Raw genomic sequence first — 27,852 nt, forward strand, 5'->3', positions numbered from 1 at the left:
TACAAGCTTTGTAATACACTTTCTATTTATTTTTATTTTTATTTTTTTTACATTGATAGTAAGAATATTAATTTAAAGTATTTTACAAAAGATACTTCAATTCGTATTATCAGATAACCTGGGCATCGTGATATTTGGATCAATTCGGGCACTCAGGATGATCTTTGCACCTGAAAAACAATTCACAAAATTTGTCTGATTCATTTTTTTTACTACATTCTACATCAATGGTAGCTCTTGAGGGAAGTCGCATTGGTAAAGATTTAAATTTATCGCTCCAAGTTAAGGGAAGAAACTTCCACACAGCTGCGGAAATTTGTACTTAAAAATAGTATATTAGGTAAACTATCTTTCCTAAGGCTGCAGTAATAACATTTTAATTTCTACCGATGTCAGTTCACTCAAGAGTTACCATTGTGCTATAATATAATATAATTTAAATCTAATGTCAATACTTTCAGCGAATCGTTTGCGTATTGGTGTAACTTAAACTAATGACGATATGTGACATTACTTGATACTTAAATGAAGAGATGAGATGAAGACAGATCAAGTACATCTTTAACTGAAATGAAGGCATTTTCCTTTTTTTTTTTTTTTTTTTTTTAGTATAATTTATGGACAGTAGAAGCTGACAGAGTCAAAGATATAATAGTATGTTAAATCGGCTAAACGCAGCAAGAGATCTCTGTACGACAGTCAGCAAACTTTCAGTTTCAATTGCAATTATTGGACTTCATTTCTCTTTTCCTGTACTCTTCAAATGATACTTGTAACATAGAATTACAATGTCATACGTATGTAGGTGTCCCATTCAAAATTTTCAACGAATATACGACAGTTGCGACCAGTGACGTTTGCAATTATGTGAAAAACTGCGATCACTTACTTTTAAAGGTCATTTAGAAAATGTGTGTCACCGCGGTGACAAGTGCGACCACGTTATTAATTATCTTACAAGTTTGTATCAAATTTAGGATTAACATTTTATATCGAGGGTAAAAACTAGCCGAAGACTATTGAGTGAAAAAATTATTTATATAAAGGTATATGACAAATTAATATACAGTTAAGAGGATTACGATAGTATAAACATTTATTGCGTGTTTTGCTTAAGAAACCCAATGACTAAATCTGTTTGGTTAACCCGTTCATCGGTGGCCAACATGATGACAGCACTTGTTAACCTTGAACATGAACTCTTGACCCAATTATATTTCACGCCCTGGATTTGCCAGGTGAATATATATTTGTAAAGTGAAATATTAAGCGTTTTTTTGGGTTTTCATATATTTATATATATACATTGCCAGTGGAAAAGTCGAGGTTTATAGGTTTAATTTTGTTTCTGACACTGTTACTAGTTTATATAATGCTACAAGATAATTCCCTCATAAGCCTATTACAAATTACTTAGGTAGTATCAACAAGAGAACAACTATATTTTAATTTGTTAAGTTGTGATCCGAACGACCAATTAACCAATTTTTAACACCAGAAAAGTGTTTTTCTTGAAAACTACACTTGAGAATTTACCCTTTAACATGTTATTCTGAATTCGTATCAGGGTCAGATCCAGGACAGACTTCGGGAAGGGAGGAGGCGGTGTATAATACTGTTACTTAGAGCTATTTAAAAAATATAAAATAAGAGTTATATATATATAAAACTAGAGTTTCCTCTTCTGGAGGGGGCGATGGATCCGCTCCTGATTCGTACACTTGATGTAATCGGCCTTTTGGTCTTATTTTAAACTGATCTGAAAGTCATTTTAAGCATGCCAAAATTGCTGCGCATTAGCTCTAAGTTCCGGCTATTTTGCAGGTCTCAGGTCTGGAAAAGTGTGTGAAAGAAGTCAATAATTAATTTATCATTGATGTTACTTAGAGCTATTTAAAAAATATAAAATAAGAGTTATATATATATATAACTAGAGTTTCCTCTTCTGGAGGGGGCGATGGATCCGCTCCTGATTCGTACACTTGATGTAATCGGCCTTTTGGTCTTATTTTAAACTGATCTGAAAGTCATTTTAAGCATGCCAAAATTGCTGCGCATTAGCTCTAAGTTCCGGCTATTTTGCAGGTCTCAGGTCTGGAAAAGTGTGTGAAAGAAGTCAATAATTAATTTATCATTGATGTTGGTGTGAATATATAATAACAATAACATTGTTTTTTTTTTCGTAAATTATGGAATCTCAACTATTAATATTTTGATACTTCAAGTTGATTGCAATTGTTACTAGTCTATCCAGATTAACATTGACTACATTTTGCTTTACCGAAATTGCCGTAAGTCGCAATTGTCACTACATTCATTTATCAGCGGATTTTATGATTATAATATTATTAACCAGTTGGTGTGTGTCGTACCGCTCTAATTTGAGGAACAATTACAAAATAGTGGGAACTTTTAACAACTATATTCGGGAATGAAATGAAGGGACATACATTAGAATTTATTTTTCCTCGAATTTAATATGCCTTAAAAATTATGACCGCAAAATAGCTACGAGAAAAGCCTGTGCACACACTAATAAAAATGGTTGGATTCTTTTTTCCTTCAACGTTACATTCTAAAATTTTGTTATCTGTAATTCTCCAATTCATTGAAATAACAGTTTATCTGGTTATTAATACACTTACGACACAATAGCATGAACACGTGATAATGTGATAGTGAGAGGATAGGAGGACTTTAATTACCTTTGTTCACATCTATGTGTAAAGTTCCTCATTAATTACCTTTCTGCACAATCATATGAAAAGTTCTTAAATTTCTTTTGTGCACACTCATATGAAAATTTCTGTTTTAATAACCTTTGTGCACATCCACGGACGTCTATGGCGACAGAACGAGGGGGACGCGTCCCCCAATATTTTGAAGTACAAAATATTCAATATTTTATTCTAATTTAATTTACTTACTAACGACAGAATAACATCTATATATATAAAAGAGAACGCACAAATCCTTTGTGAACTCATCACGCTAATACGGCTGAACCAATTTCTTTCATTTTTGGGGGGTTATTATGATTTGGACCCTAGATGGTTTTTATCATATCACTTTAATTTTTAATTACCAGTGTCTTGAGATAATTGACCATTCAAGTGTCCATACGTACAAATCCTTTGTTATTAGTTCATCATAGGTAAAAATAAACGTATTTATATGCAACCCGCATGACCATGTGACTCGGCGGGTTAACATAAATGACAGGCGCTATAATTTTAACATTTACTGCAATTTGAAAGCGAAAAAGTAAAAATTATCTAAGTAACAAAGTTTATTGCGTTCCGGGGTGACCGCAGCGAAGCGGGGTGAACGCTGCTAGTCTTATATATAAAAGAGAACGCACAAATCCTTTGTTCCCTCATCACGCTAATACGGCTGAACCAATTTCTTTCATTTTTGGGGGGTTATTAGGATTTGGACCCTAGATGGTTTTTATCATATCACTTTAATTTTCAATTACCAGTGTCTTGAGATAATTGACCATTCAAGTGTCCATAACGTACAAATCCTTTGTTAGTTCATCATAGGTAAAAATAAACGTATTTATATGCAACCCGCATGACCGTGTCACTCGGCGGGTTAACATAAATGACAGGCGATATAATGTTAACATTTACTGCAATCTACTATGGTTTTTATCATATCACTTGAAAGCGAAAAAGTAAAAATTATCTAAGTAACAAAGTTTATTGCGTTCCGGGGTGACCGCAGCGAAGCGGGGCGGGTTAACATAAATGACAGGCGATATAATGTTAACATTTACTGCAATCTACTATGGTTTTTATCATATCACTTGAAAGCGAAAAAGTAAAAATTATCTAAGTAACAAAGTTTATTGCGTTCCGGGGTGACCGCAGCGAAGCGGGGTGAACGCTGCTAGTAAATAATAATAATTATATTTATTTGGAATATAATTTTCAGGCTGTGAAAAGATTATAACAGAGTTCTTGTACTGAGAAAAATCCGTTCTCCGGACAACGATATATTTTACAAATATACGGTATCCTCTTGCTTACTACAGAAATGCGTACGGAGCATACGTTGTCCGTATGCTACATAGGCACTGCTCTTAGATGTTACATCATGCAGTTGTAGGATGTCTGATATCTAACAGTGTTCCTTATATTCATAACATATGTATGTTACCTTCGTCAGCTATGTGTTATATAGAGAAAGTTTTGAGTATTATGGAATAGTCAGATAATATGGAATACCTCATTATCTCACCTGTGATGTGTTACTTCCAAGCGGAGAGGAAAGAAACTACTACCTCACGTTTCCATGATGCTCTACAGTCAGTCTCCTTGTGATTGTGACATTCGTTATGTTGGTAGACGTGAAAATCTGATTTCTTGTTCCTGAAAACTTTTACAGGTAAGCATTTTACAACCTGTATTTTCCTATGAAAAGTAATAGAATAACAATTCTTTGTTTATTATGACGTTGGATATACAGAGTGGTAGTTTGATTAGCGCCATTATCCTATACGCCTTCGAATGCGTTTAACAGCTCTTTCGTTTCCAAGTTGGCGTGGAGGGCAATATGGAATACCCGCAAGAAAAGCATGGTATTCCGTATTCCGTATGGTATTCCGATTACAAAAATATTTATCGATATTGGGCAATTAATCATACATTTATGATGACAACAATGCTAAGCGTATTTTATAAAGCAGCAAATTTTCAGATGATACGAGGAGTGAGCTTTGGGTCCAGCGTTTATTATGTTTAATGTGAGCACACAATGACTGTCCCGATCCTGAAGCAAAGTATTATATTTGTGACTTTTAACCACATTCAGTTAGGCTTGGCATTCAGAATTTTCATATATTGTCACTGTATTCTTTGTATGTTCAACAGAAAAGTCATTTCTTTTCTCGGTTAGCGTACGCGCCTCTGGCGTGGGAGACCCGGGTTCGATTCTTGGCGGGAGCTGGTTCGGATTCCACGTTAATCAGTAGGCCCACGTCTCATATAGCCTCGCTGCTGAACGGGACGTTAAACTCAAAATCAACTCAACTCATTTCTTTTCTATATAGCATTTGTATACCATATTACCCGACTATTTCATATTACCCTCCAAAGTGATTTCTTTACAAATTATAAGTTTTGCCCACCCCTGTACCGAAACTTCTTTATCAAGGTATGCATAAATAAAGCCAAATATGTAAGGCATATATTTGTTTCCCTTTTTGTTTCAATGTGCAATTCTTAACTGAGTTACAAGCGAAACAAAAATGGTATTCCATAATACCCGAGCTTCCTCTACGTCCATTTGTATGTGAGATCCTGACCGCCCATATTGTTTCATACGGAAAGTACGTATAGATGGAACACTTATACAGAAATTATTATAAAACACGCGTTTTCAATTATGCATCTGCTGTACATTAAGTCAAAAAACTACAGGAATTACGCACGTAACCTACGTTTTTAAGTACGCCACCTACATCTCTTTTTTCTCAGTGTGATATACCTCAAGGGGTCCGTGAAGGTAAACAGAAAGGTAACAAATGGAATCGAAGATAGTAAACAGGTGGCTAGGTAGTATCATTTAAATCACTTTCTTTTATGTTCCCCCCCAAATTTTCCATGCAGAGACGCCAGTGTGAACATATATATGAAAAGTTCCTCTTTAATTGCCTTTGTGCACACCCATATGAAAAGTTCTGCTTTAATTACCTTTGTGCACATCTATATGAAAAGTTCCTCTTTAATTGCCTTTTGCACATTCATATGAAAATTTCTGCTTCAATTACCTTCGTGCACACTCATTTAACAAGTTATTCTTTAATTAGCTTTGTGCACATTCATATGGAATGTTCTGTTTTAATTATCTTTCTGCACACCCATTTGAAAAGTTCTGCTTTAATTATATTTCTGCATATCTATATGAAAAGTTGTTTTAATTACCTTTGTGCACATTCATAGCAAAGGTTCTGCTTTAATTTTTTGCACAACATTTGAAAAGTTCTGGCTACACCTATGTCTGCACGCACAGTGTTAGGCGTCATGCAAGGTGAGCAAAATTGTGCAAGGCTCATAGCACCATATCACCTGAAATCATATGTATTCAGTATTTCTTTAGGGATTAATGATTTCAATTCGCTCATGTGCAGATGATTAGCAAAGATCATCAACTTCAAATTTCTCCAAAGAAAATGAGACGATTTCCTATAAATTTAGGAACGATTGGCTCCAACTAGACGCCGTAACGACGCACACAATGCTTTACTTTACTATATGATTGTTTTTCAATCGTCTGATCCCTGCTTTGGACACTTGACGTGCCTATTTCTATTCCTAGGTTTAACAGCTCCAAACTTTACACTAGTTTCTACAAGATCAATGAGATCATGGAGTTGAAGAAATGAACTTATAACATGAGAACTTTCTCTCGCTGGCTTCATGCAATCGTATGATATTTTGTAGATATTAACTTCAAGACACACTGAAAGCTCTATACTGTACTAAATGCGGGTTTTACATTTTAGTGCTCAGGCAAGTTGTTAAACGTCTCCGTCAACTTGTACTCGTTTCCTAAAATTGTAGATACAAAACACGCCACCGAGTAAGCACAAGGTAACTGTTAAGTATTTCAGTGTTAACTGTTAACTCATCTGTCATTACATTTCGTAATTATTTATTATTATACCTGTGTTAACCAGTGACGACGCCAGAGGGGGGCAAGGGGGGCGAGCGCCCCCCTAGTAGCTACTTCTGCCCCTCTGACTGACACCTAGACTGCCCCCCCCAGACTCCTACAATCTTTAAATATTCTATATGTAGTATTTTATATCAGTATCATAACCAATCTCATCGTCAAATTGTAGTCTACTTTCCATGCATTTACTATGTGGCAGATTAGTCCTCAAGCTTTCTTCTTTGAGCGTTTGGGTATGCACTGTTCTGTTTTCTGTTTTCTAATTTAGCGCCTTTTAAGATACATCTTAGTTATACTTCTTTCTTATGATTTTTTAAATAATTGTTCCTAGCGAACAATAGTAGATTTGGTCGACTTGTTTTCTTCTCATTGGATCAACTTCGATTGGAAACGGAAGAAAGGTAAAACTAGTTACGTAACTTCTTTGTATTTATCCAGGTTTGAAGTTTCCAGTTTCATATTTTGTTTTATTTAAAGGTTCTATACTCCTTTTTTCTGAAACATTATTCTCGACTTTCAATATTCAGAGGATGTGCTTATAACAGCTAAGTTTGCATCTACCAGGGCTCAATTTTTTGAAGGGGATAAAAAGAGTTGTGTTTTCCCTTCCTGCAAATGATGATAATAAATTTATAGAATTAAATTGATTCCCAATAAAACGTATTTTCAGAGTGCTGATCTTTAGTTAGTAATTTGTTTATACTAGTGCTCCCTTACTTATTTTGTTTCAAAGTACTGACGTGATGTCTACCACATTGACTAGGAACTGCTGAAAAAATCGTAGCCCAACCCAGAAGTGCACGTGTAATGGCGAAGTTTTACTTCTTCTACACTTCCCCCGCGAGTCAATATACTACCTTGTACAGTGCTCCAGTTTTTGCAGAAAAGTTAAAAAATCTGAAGATTTCCTCGCACCAATGTTCGTAGCACTATCCCTATCAGATCTAAAATGGCGTCCTTTCAAGTGTTATTTAAGTTTCGGAAATAGTTAGACGGAGCTAAATCTGCGGAATAAGAATGATGATCTAGACATTGAAATCCTAGATTATGCAATGTCAGTTGTGTTCGCAGGGGCTTGATGGACAGGTGTATTCTCCTGAAGGAACAGAATTCCTTTCTTTTCATTTTCCGCAGCGTTGAACTTTGAATTTTTCTTTCAGTTTTGTAAGTAATGTAGAGATTCTGGATTAAATACCTGACCATTGAGGAGGTAGTCTACCACTCCATACTTATACCAGAAGAATGTTCCAAACAGTTTCTCAACCTACTTCTGTGTCTTGAACTTCTTGGGGCGATGGAGAAATGAGTGCTACTACTCCATTGACTGTTGTTTCGATTCCGGATCATAGTGATACAACCATATTTCATCTATGGTTACTATTCGTCAGCGAAATTGATCAGCATTACGTTCAAATTGGAAGAAGACTTCTCTTAATGCCATCACTCTTTTATTTTCCTGACAGATATTTTGGAATCCATTATGTCGAGAACTTGAGCATACCCGAGCCATTCTGAATTATGCCACCGACGAGTTCCAAAGAAATGCCGAGAATCTCTGACACAAGTTTTGCTGAGAAGGTAAAAACTGAGAAAGCGGGGTGCAGCCAGACCTCAGACTATAATATGTATATCGTGAGTTTACTGTATACTTTAAAATATATATATATATATATGTATGTGTATATAATACCTTAAATTATTTTTGTCACTTAAAAACTGGGGTGGCCTAGGCCCTCCGGTCCCGGGCTATATCCACCACTGGTTGAAATGCTGCAATTTTCAAGAATAATGTCACAAATTGCATCCGTGATTTCGGGAAGAGTCATTGCTTTGAATCATTCTGGATGTAAAGCATAATTTGTTGAGAAATCGCCACGTTTATACTAAGCCATTTACTTCTTCACCACTGTATATAACGGAGGAGAGTCCCGTGGTGTTTCACTGATTTCCTAATTAATATACTTCGGTGACTTTCCTTGGTGGAACAAAAATGTTAAAACAGTTAGGATCTGGATGTTCGTGAAATTATCTGTTTGGGCACGCATAATCACTTCAGAGACCTGAGAAACAATAAGAATGTCATTATTAATATGAAAATTCGTATTTGTATATACAGAGATGTTTTTTTCTAAACTACGGTTTCATTTTTCTACCTAGTACCTACATTTACTCTGGATTGGACTAGGACATTTTCAACAGCTCCTCGTAAATTCTCTCTCTCTCTCTCTCTCTCTCTCTCTCTATATATATATATATATATATATATATATATATATAGAGAGAGAGAGAGAGAGAGAGAGAGAGAGAGAGAGAGAGATACGTAGCATATAGTACTAGACGAATGTGTTGTAGCATATGCGAAAGTAATTCAATTTATGTTTAGGCTTCAAAAGTTTAATTGAAAAATATTTCATGTGCAGACGTTACTTATTTGTTAGTTACAAATTTTACTTGAAATAACTTTAATTTATAATCATATAGGTCTAATATAAAAACAGCAACGAAATTACACAATGTAATGTAAAATAAGTCAAACGTAATAAATGTCATTTTTGGTATGGCAAATATCCGCCCCCCCCGAAAATGTATCTGCTCCTCCTTTGCCCCCCTAAGAACTTAAAGCTGGCGTCGTCACTGGTGTTAACAGTTGTAAATAATGAAGATGAATTTACTCAGCATAAAGATATTGTTGCAAATTAATGGTACAGAAGTTTGACAGTGAATATTCGTTTTCTTTGAAAGTGCAGATGATTTTCGAAATTAAGGAATTTAAACAACTGCCAGAATGAGTTAATAGAACTGCAAATACATGAAAATAATACATCAGCTTTTATGTGATGATACGTCAGCGATGCAGTCAGCAAGTTGTTTACAGGAGAGGGCGGAGTGATTTTTTTTTACAGAGGGTCCAGGCTTTTAGATGCTAGAAGCAAACCAAAAGTTTTCTCTCAGAGTGTGATAGCATTATGTACTGTAATTCTTTTCCACACTGACATAGGTAGTCTTTACATGGTTACATATACATCCTCGAAATAATTATAATACTTACAATGAAAAGAAATCGAAGCCTCTTCCTTCTTCTCCTTTGTCAAGGCTATTTAACTGTTTCATTTCATCAGCGGATAGCTCGAAATCAAAAATCTGTTATCGGAAACAAAGATAAAAATTAAATGTTTACATGCAAGAGGAAAACTGTAACGTAAATATGTTTCTACGAAACCTAATTAAAACCACAGCATACGAGAGGTATTCAACAAATTTTGCACATGTGGTTATAATGTTATTAGTCGCAATACGATGATAGAAATGGTGGGAGAGAAAAGAACAATTTTAAATATTATTAAGAAGATGAAGAAAAAGTGTTTGGGACACTGAAGAAGGAACTGTATCATGAGCCAGTACTAGAAGGTATGGTGGCAGGAAAGGGAGGGAGAGGGCAAAGGAGACTACAATTAATAGATGATATCAGAACAAAAAAAAAATCGACGTGAAGTCGAAGAGGTTAGCGGAAGACTGTGGAGCATAGGAGATTTTCAGTTGCGGCAAGTGACGTGCCAATAATGGCAAAATAACTATGATGATGATGATGATTTTGAACCTTTGGCTACAAGACTATGTCACTCAATGCGGCCTCCATCTGCTGTGACGCATCTCGTCCAACGTTCTTTCTATGACTTGAATGTACATTTTGACTTGAACGTTTGTAGCATTCACTATGTAACTAGTCTATAGATTAGTATAGTCTCGATATATAAAGGTTCGTCTCGAAATTTACAGACGACACTAGAACGAGACTAGCCTCGATCTCGGTACCATCCGTACATTTGTGCTTATAAGTAACAATAGACTCGAATTAAAACTATAATGAAATATCAAAGTCGATTTTTTTAAATTAATGAAACAGCCTAAATGTGTTGACATATTACTATAACTTACCTCAAAGTTTTTCTTAATTCGTTCAGGATTCGTACTTTTGCAGATAACAACAATACCATTCTGTGCAATATGTCGTAATAATATCTGTGCAGGCGTTTTCCCGTACTTTTTAGCCAATGTTGCAACAGTTGGATCCTCTAGCACTGGAGGAATTTTAGGTGGTCTGCAACAACAGAGAATAATAAACTAGTTTACTTGCTCGAATTAAATTGACATTCAAAAGAATAAAAAATATTCCTACTCTATTTATAAAACTGACAGCTGTATTTAGATCCAATGGATTAAATGAATGATGCCCAGTTGCGGTCTGAGATCCAACCAGTCCACGAATAGAAATGGAAGTGTAAGATTTGTTGTTGTTACTCTATGCGTAACAGAAAGAATGTAGCTGGCCATAATAATGTCTGAATCAAGATTTGACTCTTGACTGATAAGATATTTTCTTTAATATTTTGATTACTGAGCCCATTCTGTAAAAAGGCAACTGCTATTAAGTCGATTTTTCGAAAAATCCAGATTTCATTTATTTGCTTGTTCGTAGTTCAGGTTCTCTTTTTGTCTTCCCAAATTATGTGGAAGAATTTCAACCGTAAAATATATATGTAAAGACAGTTATGCCTGTATGGTTACGAAACATGATTGTTTAATTGAGAGAAGAACGCAGACTGAAAGTACTTAAAAATTAAATCCTAAGTCGAATATTCGGACTCAAGAGAGGTTGGAATGGGAAGTGCTGGAAACTTTATAAGAGGGAACTGTATAATTTAAATCGTTTTCTTAACATTATTAGGGTCTACGAGGCTCAGGTGGCCAGGTTATGTAGGCAAGATGGAACACTTTCAAATTTTAACTGGAAGTCCAATCGAAAAACGACCATTAGGAAGACTTAGGCGCAGATGCGAGAAAAATATTAAGATGGATCTCGCATAAATAGAAATCCAAAGTAGAAAATAGAACTATTTTTCTATATTGTAATGTTCCACATGGTGCTGTGTATAAACAATTCTACACGCCAGTGTTTACAAACACCATCTCCGGGTTTAGCAAGAGGATTTCACGCACCTGAGGGACCTACTATCATCTGCAGAAGACGGGTTTCTGGTCCCTCCCACGGAGCAGACGATGTCAACTAAGCAGCAGCGCCACCGCCACTCAAGGACCTCTATAAATTGGCTGGACATCGGCAATTCGGGACCAGTTTTCTGGAGTCCCTCCTACTGTTTGCCACGGAACATTAGGAGTAACCTAACCCTAGGGCCTCTAGTCTGCTTCGGGACTACGCCTGTCCTATCTCCTGGCTTAGCCTGCTTCGGGGCTCTGTAGAGATCCTGTCTGCGACCTTACGGTCAAAGACTACCTGTAACTAACCTTGCAAACTTAGAGAGATTATTTGTATAGTATTTTGTAAAAATACTTTTATAGTGAAACTTTTATAAAGCCGGTAGTGGGAGTCGATTCCGGACGCTCTTTTTATTAACGCTTTATGTATAACCTATATCGGACGAAGTTTTACATATTTTAATCAAGGTTTCCAGCTCTGCGTACAATTATTACATAGTAATTAATTTGTATTAGTATCTTAAGTTTATTATTATTATGAATTCTTCATTTAGTGCATCTAACTATGTTAACGGAAAATTTTTCTTTCCTTCTTTTAGCTATTTGAGAAAAAGTAGTTTATTTTTCAGATATAGCCAGTCAGTTTGCAAGATGGAAGGAGGAGAAATTTCTCGCTTTCCGACCAGGAAGGTTTCTTCCTTCTGGCTTTAGTTCTGCAATTTTTAAAGGAGGGGAAAAACATCCCTTGAGCTGATGGTCTATAGATACGAACGGAGGCCATTCTAATCATCTTCATTATGGTGGTGAGATCGACGATTGGAGAGATAACTCACAGAGAAGACGGCTATGATAAAGAAGAAATGAAGATGCCAAGAATACTCAAGAAAACGCCATGACACTGTTAAGGGCATACACGACGTTCAAGATTTTCGTAAAATAATGGGAAAATATTTCTGATTTTTATTGGAAAACTGATAATGATGATATTTATATCGTTTCTAAATATTTTTTCCGAAGATTAATTAATTAATTATGAAATAATTAACAATTAATTAACGATAAGCTATTCCTACTTTTCCACTAAATTAATAAAGCAAGAACAGTGAAACTAAAACATATTACTCCCTACACTTTCTCTAAGAGATCTAGTAACTTTACAAAGTTTTGTTCTTGTTTACTTAACTTTTATGTGACTTTCTTTGAAGAAGTGCGCAATTCAATTACAACAATTCTCGGCAAAACAACGCGTTGCAAAGTAACACTCTTTTTTCACTTTCCGTTACACTAAGATAGTGAATATGTTTATGAATTAATATATATAGTTCTATAGCCTGAGTGTTGTCCTTTCTTTTGCAATAATTATTTACTTTTAAAATTGTACGTATTTCGAGAAAAGTAGGAATTTATTACAACATTCGATAATTTTGAATTTCCCGTCGTACGGTGGCGCCGCCATGTGAACTGTAGCCATACTTCGTCCATAAGCGTAGAAAGCATCAGTGTTACTAACCACTTGCTGCTCTTTTCTATTGTGAAGGTGGTGCGTGATTTTCTATCCGTGATAATGGCTAGAAAGAAACAACTACTGTCAAAAACGAGAAAAAGAAATAAGCAATTTAAAGCACGTCGTCTAGCGTGGAAACTACGAAAACTTGAATGTGATAATGTACCGGTAAATGCCGTTACAGAGAATTTGGAAGATACTCCACTACAGGGAGACAATAGCCTTCGGACAGACCAAGACATCGGTGAAGAATCTACGAGCTCTTCTAGAAGTTTTCAGCAGGAAGATAGTTTTAATATGAGGTAAGGATGTTTACTTAATAGTTTATATATTTTCTACACAAAAAAGCAGATTAGAATTATGTTTCTTTCAAAACTAATAATAATAATAATAATAATAATAATAATAATTAAAATTAATAATAATAATAATATGCTTATTATATTACTGAGAACAGCTATGTAGTAAAATTACAGCACTACGTTTTACATATCGTATGTAGACAGTGGTGTGTTCACACCGGACTCGGATATCTGTTTGAGAACTATATCCTGTCAAGAAAGTAACTTTGTATATGAACAAGTTACGTACAAAGGAGTTATTACGTAATCAGATTAGGAGAGAGGGCGGGTCTGCGATATGATTATTTTTTGTTACAAGGGGAGGGGGGCAACGACTACCGAAGAAAATTTTCTGGGGGGGGCGTATAGTTGGAGCTGGTGGTGTTAACTGAGTTGTTGTCACTAATAATGGAGAATCTATATAGCATTTACAGGTAATCCTTAGTCTGAAACGAGTAGTTTTCAAAAGAGACTTTGTGCACTATAATAAAGATACAATATTTGCAATACACTTATACACAAGGCTTTCTGTGGAAATATGAATTGTTTTCCATGGGCTAGACCCCCTATTGGGACTACGATTCGCACTGGTCATATAGTTTATACAGCCTTTGGAAACAGTCGGCTGACGGGAATGCAATATTATCTCTTCGGGATAGTATAGCGAAGCATAATACACACATTAGAGAACCCTACCCTTTAGGAATCATTCAAGTAAATTGCCCGAATTAGAAGTGCGGTCCTTTTTAGAACCATGCCTTGTCCAAGCAAGAAGACGCTAACCAGAAGACCAACAACAAAAGATGAAGTAACTAAATGGAATCCCAGGAAAGGAGCAGACGAAACCAAAAGATAGTAACACTCATGAAAACGACGTGAGGCTGAAGTTTCATGAAGAGACCATGCAAGCGGCATGGATGTCGATGCATTCATTAGAATTTCGCCGGTGTACATAAAAAGATGTTAGCATCAGATACGCTGAAGAAGACATGAGAGCCATTAGCAAAAGAATGAAATCTATGCAGTGTATGGGGGACTTATTTCAAGGTGTTCTTCAAATCAGAACCAACAAGAAATTTTTTTCTTATTTTCCAGGCAGTAGACTTTGGTTCAAGTGCTGTTTTCCAAGAGAAACTCAAGATAGGGCGAAACAGAGGAAGTCCAGATGGGTGATCTAACAAACGAACACGACTACCACACAGAGAAGGAACACAAATATTCCGGGCCTTATGAGGACCACTGTTGGGTTACTGAGGAGAAGTGTACATGTGATAATGATTAATGTGGCGCTCTAGATGCAGCATGTTGCGAATACCTGTCGTTGAAGTTCGAATCAGAAGGTTATGACGTGCCAAGGAAGCAATCTAGTGTTTTTGCTGTTTCCTGGAGTAATCTAGATGTACGTACTTTGAATAAAATTGACAGTGAACGATGAAGATATGCAGGAAGATATAAGCAATGATCGCAGTCTGAGTAAGGGTGATCGTTCCGTACAATCATGGAATTTGTTTCGAGGAAAGTGTCCGCTATGTATTAAATGCACCATTAGTCCAAGGAAGGTGTACACGCACGTCAAATCCTATTCCTCACAGCAGTGGCATACAAATGGATGTCTGGATATTTTCATCAAACTAAATGCAACAGTCGATCGCACGACGAACACGTCACAAATTAGTATGGGTACCGTACGCAACTTTGGCGCAGGAGACACGAGTTCGATTCCTAGTGAGAGATCATGTGGTTCAGATCTCATGTGAAGCAGTAGGTCCACGTCTTATAAAGTCACGGTGCTGAACAGGACAATAAACTTCTATTGACCATCCCTTGGTGTCAACTTGAATTATCTGCAGCTCGTTGCTTCACAGAAAACCACGACCACGAGTATGTTCGCCAGGCTTCTTACCCTCTGCGCCTTGCAATCTCTTTCTAATAGTATTTTGAAGAAAGCAATTGGATTCGTAATATTACTTAAAAAAAAAAAAAAAAAAAAAACTTCACACTGTGCTTTTATGTAAATGGTTGTCAGGCGAGGAACAATGGGTACAGGCCAATCGAAATTCTTGTCTATTGTACACTCATGTCCAAAATGATTGTCGCATATATATAACTGTCTTCTTGTAAGAATATAATTTGATAATGATTTTGCAGAGTACTTTTAATAGTGATACTATGTGTGTAATAGGGAAATGAATACTTGTGGTAAATTTCATAGGAAAAGAATTATAAATACAAAAATTAGAATAAGTAAAACAAAATGTTGCTAAATGGACAAGAAAGTTTTATTTTCGTTTTATTGTTCTTATTTACTGCTCTTTTGACATGAAATTTGCCATATACACGTCTTTGCCGATTATACACATAGTAACATTATAAGAAATTCCGGACGAATTCGTTATCAAATTATTTTCCTACAACAACATATTTATAGACATACGACAATAATATTGGACATGAGTGTACATAGATTAGACTTTGTATACTAGTCTAGGCTGTGGTGATCATAAACTCATTGTTCTCCGACTGAAAGATGGGTTCCTATTGTAATGATGTTCATGCACTAGAAAAATCTACTTACGGTCTTCCCATTTTCTTGTAGAAGGTTGTCCTTCCTGCTGATCCAAGAGCTCCATAAGCACAAATAGCAATCCCATACTTTTGACAGGTTTCTCGTAAAGGCTTTTGTTGAAAATACAACTGAAGCTCAACTTGATTATTTGCTGGAGGTATACGAGCCACTTTCATTATGCGTTCTATTTGATCACTGTTGAAATTAGAAATCCCAATCGACTTCGCTCTGCCAGCATCTACTTGTGCTTCCATTGCCTTCAAGAAAATTGCAAAAATGTAAATAAAAACGTGTAAAACAAAAATACCAGAAACAATTAAAATTTTCATTGTTTCGTTTTCTCATCTCTCCTCTTCATTTTTAAAATCATTATTATAGGCGGGTAGAATATAGATGTTTGGTGCCCCTAGATAGAAAAATACTTCGCTCCTTATTTCGAAATGAATACAGTATAGCCCTACTGTTGTACACACTATTTTAATGATTATGATAATATATCTAATTCAGTAACTGATTTACTCATCAACAGATTTAGGAAATTCTTGAGCGTAAGTACTTGATTTTTTTTTTTTTTTTTTTTTTTTTTTTTTTTTTTTTTTTTTTTTTTTAGTCTCCGTAAATTCCAACCGGTAGATAAGGTGGAGTTATGCGAAATTTAATCCATAAAGGGAAAGAGAGGCTTATCTTTTGCAACTTTTAATCAGAAACCTTTGGACGAAGAAAATTGAAAATTTGTACAAATGTCTCAGAACACGAGTAAATTGGAATATTCTGCATTTAAGAGGTCAAAAGGAGGGTTAAATGTTTTCTCGCTCTTGATCAGTTTTGAACCCATTCGGCGGAGGAAAAATTTTTAAAGTTTCTGTACATAGAAATTACATTCTAAAGGACGCTGGCGATTAAAAAGGTTGTTCATTATTCTTTGGTACGTGGACAAAGGGACTTTAGACAACAAACTTTAAAATGTCTGCACAACCTCTTATTACCGACCAAATGTTAAAAAAATATAACTTAAAGGGAGTTGATCATTGCATCCAGACATCAACTCTTAATGCCGACTAAAGTTAGAACATATGACTTAAGGAATGTTGGCATGATCTCAATTTAAACGTAACAAAGTCGAGCCATTTTTGAAGCAGTTGCTCACGAGTGATTAAAAATGGACAGTCTACGATAATAATGTGTAAAAAAGGCCGTGTCGAAGTGAGATCAACAGTCCACACTCATGTCCAGGAAAGTTATGCTGTGCATTTGGTGGGATTTGAAGGACTTGCATCATTGTGAGCTCCTGCTGCTGAGCAGAATCATAGGCTCAGACTTGTACTGTCGACACTTAGCGTGACTGCACCTAGCATTTCAAAAGAAATGGCCGAATTAGTCAACAGAAAGGGTGCCGTATATCATGCTGACAACACCAGACCGAATATATTTTTAACGATCCACCGATGTGTTGAATTTGGCTGAATCGTATAGCATGTATATACCTGGCACGGACCACATATTGAAAGGGAAAAAAAAAAAAAAATCATAAACCCCAGAGTTTGAAGACATGAACACATGATTAACAAACTATTTACCCAAGCCGCTCGACTATATTTTGCGCTACCTTAAATCTGCTTTTAACTTTTCATAAAGTGGTTCTCTGTTCCACACTAAGTTATGTTTGCAGTCATGTATGAATGAGTTCGCGGTAAATAATTGAAATTTAACATTTCTTACAATGCATACATCTATAATAATAATAATAATAATAATAATAATAATAATAATATTATTATTATTATTATTATTATTATTATTATTATTATTATTATTATTATTATTATTATTATTATTATTATTATTATTATTATTATTATTATTATTATTATTTGTATAAATCACACTTTCTTTTAGGTCACTATAACAGGTGTAAAGCAGATTGAATGTGTGACATGATTGGGATTGGAATGATCCTTAATATAATAAAGCAATAATAGAATGGTAATAACAATTACTTCAACAACAAAATTTGACGAAGAAAATTAATTAACTGATCTAATGATTGACTCTTTTATACTGGCCTTAGCGTTTCGTCCAGAGGCTTACATGAAAGGTTTTTAACTAGGTAACAGCTTTCGTGCAAGATCAAGTTACATTGTGCTAGGTAAATGGTTAGTTCGTTGGATTTCTATCCATGAGGTCCGGGTTTGAATCCCGAAATGGAACTCTTTAAGATTTCGCTAAGCTCATTCCTTTTTTTTTTTTTTTTTTTTTTTTTAATCTTTAGTAAGTATGTGCGTTATTCGAGACGATAATTCTTGAAGAAAAGCGATTATTTGTTACAAGTAGATAGAGCAATTATCTCAGCCCTGTTCATTAAAGGAGTCAATTGCAAATTAACATCTTCACCGGTAACGGAGACTTTATCGGTAACTATTCCATTTTCAACTATTGAAACAAAGGTAATAAAAGTTACATATTTCTCCGTTAGATGGCAGTAAATATCCTCCAGCAGTTGACTCTAGCGGACGAAATAGAAACTTCTAGAATGTGTGTGTGATCTTTTCTACTGACCACTAGGGTTATTATTTGCGTTGTTTCTTGCCAATTTGAAGTATTAATTTTCCTTTCTTTCTTTTCTTAAATTTCACTTTTGCTTTAGAGAACCATGAAATAAAACAATGACACAGCTGCACTTTTTAATGCTGTAAATAGAACAGAATCTCCATGGCCCGGGCACTGAAACTTGTATTGTCGCTTGAAGCTTGCAATGTTAAATTCGTAGCCAGGATTTTTGAAGGGGATGTGTCCGTGACATGAAATACTGTAGTCTTCACAACAGGGGCTCGATCATTCTAAACTACGTATTTTACTGGAACATATATTGGTTCGTAACTGGAGGGGGGGGGGGTGACGAAATTCTGAAGGCCCAGGAGCTCGCTCAATCTAAACTACTTTACCATTAAAATATATTGGTTTGTTAGGACAATAAAATGAGGATATGTTGGTAACAAACTATGAAGGAATCTCGAGTAAAATAATAAAAAAGGGTATTGAAAAAGATTTTACAATATTTACGTCCTTTCTCTGTTCATTCAAACATAATTTTCCTTTCATTATGACCTCAACTATTATAAAAAGTACATATTCAGTATTATAAAAGTACATACTCAATGATGTCTTGTAAAATATTTTACAATATCTGTTTGATACTGCAAAGTTGTGATGACAAAAATTATGATAAAGAATATCCACGCTGTTACACAACGGCGCTATGCTTTCGGAAGCTTGAAATATCTCTGCTTAGTAGTAGAAATTCGGAGAATTCCGTAACTTTTCTAGAAATTTCAAATTCCCTGACTCTTCCAGGATATCTCGCTCACCTTGCCACTATGTATTGCAAGTAATACAAATCTCCTCATAAGAAAGAGTAACCAAAAGCTTCCTGTAGTTTTTTTTTAATTTTTTTATTTTTAACGATGATCCTTCTTTTTCTAATTTCATTTTTTGTTTCATACTTCCTTATTTTTTTCATTTCTGGTCTCGAAGGAAGGCTCCGGCCCCCCTTGGTTACGTGTCTGTCAGACTTTTGTACAAGGGGGGCAATACAAATTTGAGGGGTACATTTTAAAAAATCACTTCCGGATTTGATCCGGCAATTTTTCCAAAGAATTTCCTTAGTCCCACCAGGCAAATGCCGGAATGCATAAGAGTACAAAACACAGAAACCTTTCTTTAAAAACAAATATGGAAAACTCTCACATGACAACTCCATTTAAGAAATTTTCTTTCTCGATTTTTTTTTTTTCCTTTCTCCCTTGCTCTCAAAAGTGCAAAAAGGCTTCTAAAAGCGCAAGTCTCGAAACCTACGCAATATGTATGTGAAGAATGAGTCACGAGGATAAAGGCTAATTTGAACCTTGTTCAGAGCTGTTTTATTTTGTTTGCCAAGTCCTTACTACAGTGTTTCATCTTCCAACCTTTTTTATATCAACATTTCATGCTAATTTTAGCTCTCCTTCCTCTCTTCGTGCTATATTTACAAAAAGACTAACATATTGCCAATATTTTTTTTCGTTGTAAAGCATTTGTGTGCGTCTGTATCTAATTTTCAAGTTTTTATTTAACTACGACTTGATACAAGAACGTGGTTTGGTAATTAGAACAATTAGGTTGGGCAAAAGAAGAAACTAATTTTATTTTTAAAACTCTTTGCTTTTAAGACACTTTTATTTCCGAAAAATTAGAGAAAAGCAAATATTTAATGCATGTGCATAGATATTCTATGGAGGCGCATATAAATTCTAGGGGATCCCCCCCCTTGAACATGCCTAAATTCAATGCTGAATGCTTGTAATTCTCGAATTCCAAACTAAATTTGGACTTTCGCCGACAACTTTCTGCTTGAAATGTTATAAATATCTTGTCGTGTATCTTGACGGACACCACAGCCACTATAAAAAACTAGCAAAATGAAACTTAGACACAATGTTTTTCGAAATTTAGTTCTCAACAATTAAAACGTCAGTTACACACTTGTACGTACATTATATTTCTGTTAGACGGTTTATTATAAGAACTTTTTTTTTTTTATATTATTAGAAAAGAAAGATATTCGAATTCTTACCTTCCAAATGGCCAAAATATCTGTAGCCATATCAAGACCAAAAGATCCATCTTCATTGCGAGGAAACAAATTATTGTCATCAATATATTTCATTCCGACGGGAGAATGGATGAGATACAAATCCACGTAGTCCAATTGCAGCTTTTCGAGTGACAATTTGAGAAATTTCTCCACATGCTCTGGCCGGTTTCCAATAGAAGGAAGCTAAACAAACGCATTGAGAGAAAGAAAATTGAATTGGTAAAAAGAAATTGATTTACTATCAGACTGGTATGTTTACTATATCGCAATGCCACAAGTGTGAAGGGATAACTATGCTACTTATACAGTACTACCACATTTTTCTTTCTTCTTAAGTTTCTGAATTAAATTCAATATTGTTATTTGCGTTTAAAGAAAAAATATCAAAAAATGAGACACATAACAATTGACAGATCACGTTGAGATAAACAAAATGATTTGGATAACTATAAATCCTCATGCGTAGGTTTCGAGCAAATCGAGATTTTTTTTTTTTTTTTTTTTGTAAACATAAAAGATTAGTGCTGTACAAGAACCGCGTCACCTATTGAATGAAACTAAAGTTATAGACTAGTAACATGTTCCATTATGACATTAAAAAGATGGCAGTGTACAGTACGATCAATGAAATATAATCCTCAAAATTATGATTAACGCTTAAAACTTTAATTTTTGTTTAGTTATAGTATTGTCCACTTAACAATATGACATGCTTGAGGGTAAATTTTTATGTTGTTTTCGAGGAGATTGAACTTTTATAACGTTAAAAAATATATCGTCTGTTGACAATCTGAGGCAGTTGATAGCTTTCTAAACCTGTCATAAGCCCCGTAAAAAACAGGACATTCCCGATTTAGGACCCGAGTGTTCCGCGTCCTCGTAAATTACTCGGGAGAAGCAAATGTCCCGTATTTTAGTCCCGTTCTATTTCTGTTGTCAAATATCAACTTATCGACTGGGAACCCTGTTATTAGTGAATAAACAATAAGTTGTAACATGAAACAGCTTGGAGCAAGTTATCACTACACCACTCTCTCCGATTTCAGAGCGAGGAATCCAGTAGACTAGACTCGCAGTGCAGTCCAGGGTTGCCACACTCGAGACTCGCGATTATGCCAAACACGGGCCTGAATTATGCTAGATTTTTGCAAATTATGCCAGATTTTCAAATTATCTTTCCGTACTAATTTTAAAGACCTGCCCCTGTTATATATACATACATACATACATACATACATACATACATACATACATACATACATACATACATACATACATATACCTTCCCTAAGTACCCCCGAAATAAAGTTCCTGGAGGATCCGTTTCTCAAAAAAACCTTGCCTTGTTAACAACCCGACAGCCTGGGGAAACATTTGTGGAAACTTCAGACAACAACGACTTTGCGTAAACAACAACAAAAAATCCCCTTTAGCGATCGAATTAAAAGAATGTTATCCTCAGGTTAGTATTCACAGAAAATATTTTTACAAAATTTAAGTTTCATGGGTAAATCAGTAGACTTTGAATACATTCACATCGTATCCACTGAGTTGCGAAATAGTGTACCTCCAGACATGGGCGCCCGAAGAAAATTTTCTAGGGGAGCATCTCCATGGTTGCTATATTATGTCTGGTGGTTTGCTATATTACGTATACATTTTCGTGAGCCAGGGGGGCATTCTTATTAGACACGGAGATTACTGAACAAAATAAAATAAAAACATCTAATTCGAATTTCTATTTACTAAATACAGTGAAACCTGTCTTTAGCGGAATCGAGCGGGACTTGCAAAAATTTCCGTTAAAGTCAGGTTTCCGCTTAGTGGAGGTAGACCTTTCCTCTTTAAAAAAAAAATACATGCTTATAAGGGGGCATACTGAGAAAATATATTGCTGTACGTACATTGTTCGATTACAGTACTTCTTTCTTCTACGAATAAATACACAAAAAAGTATAAATGAATACAAAATATACTATGCACACGTTTTCTTTACTTTTCTAATAGCCAAGCAGGGTTTTCTGTGTACATTGTTGCTTGGCTGCTTGACTTTCCGCATACACTTTAGCCTGAGAAATTATACTAAGTGAATCAGAATCATTTTTCCGTAAGACAAATTTTTCAGTTCCTTTAAACTTCTGAGAGCATCTTGATATGTATTTATTCTACACTCTTCTTCGAACTCGGTATCGTATTCCTCTTCTTCCTCTATTTCGTTTTCTCCTTTCCGACATTCCGTATGATTTTTGATTAAGTTGCGGGGATTAAGGACAATTTGTGGGGGGTGAATATGAGTAGTGGTTGGGGAAGGTAAACACTGTCCAGAAATATTTAACAAAAGAACTAACATTTTATCGCAGACAGGGTAATGTATATGTCTCACAAAATGTTTAAACATCTTCTAAACGCTGTAGTCCGGAACTCAGAATTTTCCGTTAAATGTTTATTTTTCTTTCCGTTGTCCGCGTAACACAGTTTCCGCTTAATGAAGGGACTTTTTACACGTTTTGTTCTCCAAAATTCATGGGACCGTGAAATATTTCCGTTTAAGACAGTTTTCCGTTTAATAAAGGGTCCGTTGAAGACAGGTTTTACTGTATTTAAAAAATAATGACTTACCGAGATGACGTGAAATGACAGCCATCAAATTATTTTATATTTTCACTTAATCTATTGGATATTAATATAACAATTACAAGGCACACGTATAAATACTCAGAAACAAGCACACACACGTACACGTACACGTACACAAATATGAACCCCTCAAATCTGTTTACATCTGGTGGACTTTCTCTGCATCAAACGCTGTTATCCTCAAACAAACTTCCTCATCATCTTCCCATGTATCTGCATTATTTGATTCATCTACAGATTTGTCATGTGCACGCATCATTGCTTTTAGCATTTTCGGGGAGGGTTCAGGGTTCTTTCTTCATTTAAAGAATCGGTTCTCTGTATTGGAAAGAGAATCAGCGGAGGAAGGGAGAATTTATATTTTATGAATGGATAACATTTTAAGAAATATATACAAAACATGCCGCTTCCAACACAGCACTGAAGCATTTCTTTTAGCGGTTTATTACTAGTGGTCCCCTGACGCTCATACCCTCTTCCCTCTATTTCTGTTCTCCAGAGGGAAGAATGAAATTATGCTAGATTTGGCCAAGATGCTAAAGTCAAGATGCTAGATGCTAAATGCGTATGAATTGTGCTAGATCTAGCACCAAGATGCTAGATATGGCTTCACTGGTGCAGTCCAGCAGTTGTTCGTTGGCAGTCAAGAGGATCTGAAAGTGTCTGTTTGAAGTGCACAAGCTGAGCTGTTTTTGATCATACATCACAAGTGAAGTGTTCCAATTTTATATCAATAAGAATGTCTAAATGGAAGTGCACTTTTTCTTCCAATTTGAAGCGTATTCAGATTTTTTTTAAAAAAAATCTATGTAAATGCAAAGCGCTCACAGGAGTTCTCCAGAAGCATAAAGTTTCCTGAGAACAGACTGTTTGATACTTCTTTGTATCCATTTCAGATAATGAAGTAAAAATGTTTCCCAAAAATTTATTGTGTTGATTTTTTTTTCTTTTAGGGAAGGAATCGAAGGTGTCCCGTATTCTCATGAAAAAAATATAGCAGGCTTATAATTTTTATTTTGCCAAAATAGATTATTTCTTATTTGTGTATTGTGTATGAAACATACACATTATTAAGTAGAGAAGACTATATTTATTGTTGCGGGGCACAATAGCTCAGTGGTTGAGCGCTTACCTGTGGTCCGTAGACTCCTTGGTTCAACCCCCGGCCAAGTAAGTTTGTGGTGGACAACATCATATCCATGGGTTTTCTCGGGTACTCTCGGTTTCCTCCCACCTTCTTATTCGACCACTTCTTCCCTCATCATTCACTTGCCTTAATCATCTGTTTCCCTTAGCCTAATGGTAAGACGTTAAACTGAAAGATTTCATTTTGTATGTCTTACGTTTGATTTCGCCCAACACTGATCCACATACTCCTAACAGAGACGCGTACATTAGTAATATTAGGTTCATTGACAGTGTACAACAGGGGTGCACCCACAAGGGAGTCCACTGGGTCCGGGTCCCTCCTAAAAATTTCTCAATTCAATATAGTCTATATTTGCACACTTTCCCAATAAAGCTATACTTGTTTAACGGAAATTATTGACGTAACATTAAAATTTGATCTTACACTTCATCTGTACTCTTTCTCTATAAAAACAATCTAGTTCTATCGTTTTTTTTTTTCTGAAAATATAGGTCGAACTAGTTTACAACTACTTATCGTCTTTAGGGTGCAGAATAATATCTGTTCAATGCTACATGGATGTAGTGGTTTGTAGTATTGAAGCCCCCAAACGCTGGACCCCTCCCAACAAAGTCATGTATTCACATAATTCTCACATTTACAACTCACTTAACCCTCCCTTTGCCTGAATATTTAATTAAACTTCTATTCGTAGAAAAAAAAATGTCGAATATGTCCTAATTTTTTCTAAGAATTTACAATTGTCTAATTGCTTGTAGTTTAAATAGGTCAATAATGGGGGAGCGTGTTCTTCCCAATTCTGTTATCGTATTTTCCTGAATATCTATTAAACACATTCAGATTTTTAAAGAACATTGTATGTGTTTTGTCGGAGATTAGAAATTTACTCCAAGTTGGGGGTTGAAATTAGTGAGAAGGGGATCACTCTCTTCAAGAATCCATGGCATCACTAGTATTTATGCCTAGAGATAAGGGTGGATACACGACGGGTTCCTGGGGAGCGATTAGGCTAAAGATGGTGAAAGAGTCTGAGTTTTCTCTCATATCGGGCTTTTGCATCATTTTGCCTGTGCCGCTGGAGATTTACCAATGATTAGAGTAGCACATACACTCTTATTTAGTGGATTTACGTGGTGTAAGACGTTTCTTCTCACTGTGGTAGTACACTGTATTGTATGTGCACTGCTGAGCAAGAAGCATGTCTGCAACAATTCTAACAAGGAATCCGACGCGGTCACTTCCTGTATGGAGCGTAAATTAATGATAATAATGACGCTAAGAAATATTTGAGAGTTTGTCCATATGTAACTTCCTGCTTTAGACAGGGGAAAACCAGGGGTAAAAATGAGAGGGAACGCAGTGGACGCTGTTAACCCACTTTCAAAAAAAAAAAAAAAAATCTACGGCGTCCCGCACTTCCTTAAAAATTACAATGGTCAAAGATAGACATGGGGATGGCGTGACATCATGCATCCCTCTACGTTTTCAGATCTACTTTTACCCCTGGTGAAAACAAACATTATTTTTAACAAAACTAATTGTTCTGAAAACTCATATAAGTATGAACTACTTTAACTGTATTTCACTTATTAACCTTCAGTTAAATCAGTGAATGCGTGATGTCTCCTTGGAAGATTAAATGAAATTTGTAATGAATTAGCCAAAATAAATAAATAAATAAATAAATAAATAAATAAATAAATAAATCTTACCTTTGTAACAATGAACAAGTCTTCCCGTTTCCCTTTTCCCGATTGTATCCACTTCTTGATCGCATTTCCCACTTGCTGTTCATTTTGATAAGCGTACGCCGTATCAATGTGTCGGTAACCAACTTCCAAAGCACGAAGCACTGCGTCCTCTGTGACGTTTTGCTCCGACTAAAGTAAAACAGAATATTATAATAATAAAACTAGAACATTATTCAATTTATTTCAGTAACAGTTCAACATTTTTTCACTCGCTTTCACAATCTATGATTCACCAATAGAATCTGTCTTCATGATTTCCAAATATCTTTTATGGCTTGGTATATTTGCTAAGTACTTTGTAATGATCTTTATTTGGTTTATTTTCAACAGGATGTCCAAAAAGTACTTTAAGAGCCGTGCTAGATACCTGTAGATCAGAGATAGCCATAACATAACATTGCAGGAACAGGTTATGCCGAGGATAATATGATTACTATTGGCGTTATTTTGGTGCACTTTTGTGCCTCTGGGTCCCTGACACAATGGCGAAGGTTCAGGAGTGCATTGGACTATTCCATCTAAAATTTGGCAATGGGTACGTTTGTTTAACCTTTTAAATTTCGGAATGGGTGTGCTGGCCAATCCTTAAATTTTGAAAATTGTCAAATTTAAAAATTTGGTGTTGTAGTATAGGACCAGGGTTATGGGTAAAAAAAAAACTACCAAAACTTATAAATTTGGAAGGTTTTTGTCCTCATGTATCCTCTTTGATAATGGTTCATTGCGTTACATGATTACATAGATCAGTAGTCTCCAAACTAAGGTCCGTGGAAAAACACCGGCCAGCGAACACCACCAATCTGGCCCGCCATAATTTATTTTGATTACATTGTAAAATTTACGAAGTAAATGAAACAAAATATTAATCAGATGTTTGTATGCAACCAATTAAGAAACACAATAACTGTCATATAAAATTAAATAGAACATTTCAACTGTAATTAAAGACATGAGAGTTATCCTAAAAATTTACAATAAGTGACATACATAGATAATATACATAATGAATTTAACATTTTAATTATGATTAATGAGATTTGTGTAGCTGTAACTTCCTACTGACTATTGTTTGAAGTTGTCTGGGAATCGAACCAGGGACCCCACGTACCAGAGAAAAGCACTCTACCACTGAGCCACCGTGTCGCGCAACCATGTGAAATATACTGAACCGGAAACAAGTTTGTGTTTAATCAACTTGCATGATAGTTTCAATCCAAATTTTAAAAATAAAAGCCAATACATACCAAGAATGTCCCAAGACCAATAATTGGCATTTTAATGCCATTTTGGAATGTTACAAAGTTTTTCATGTCGCTTGATTCGCTATCAAAACTTTTCTAACTGTATTCTCTGTTTAACACAACCAAACAGCTGAGTCTTAAGCTTCGTAGGGGTGCACTAATAAGTAATCTAACTTACTAATACGGATGCACTATGTATTACTTAACCTTCGCTTTATGTAATAAGAAGATTTTTTAGAACTTTTTAAAGTGTTTACATGCTTCCTGTAAATACTCCAATACTTATCTACAAGATAAGATAAGATCATTATTTTAAACTTAGAATATATCAACCTCTGTTACTAAACATCTCATTA

General features: G+C 35.3%; 1 protein-coding gene across 1 annotated transcript; it reads right to left on the bottom strand.

Annotated features, from left to right (window-relative positions):
* Positions 1-27,701, bottom strand: LOC145663602 (aldo-keto reductase family 1 member A1-like). Its single transcript, XM_081729711.1, has 7 exons — positions 27,500-27,701; positions 26,217-26,384; positions 20,697-20,900; positions 16,097-16,344; positions 10,618-10,780; positions 9,731-9,822; positions 1-170 (listed from the first exon to the last, which is right to left on the bottom strand). Exons 1-7 carry the CDS (start codon positions 27,563-27,565, stop codon positions 140-142), a joined length of 972 nt encoding a protein of 323 aa, XP_081585837.1. The 5' UTR covers positions 27,566-27,701; the 3' UTR covers positions 1-139.
* Positions 27,702-27,852: the final 151 nt, after the last annotated feature.

The sequence above is a fragment of the Thermobia domestica genome, chromosome 11, assembly GCF_964235325.1.
Source record: "Thermobia domestica chromosome 11, izTheDome1.hap1.1, whole genome shotgun sequence".
Classification (NCBI taxonomy): Eukaryota; Metazoa; Arthropoda; class Insecta; order Zygentoma; family Lepismatidae; genus Thermobia; species Thermobia domestica.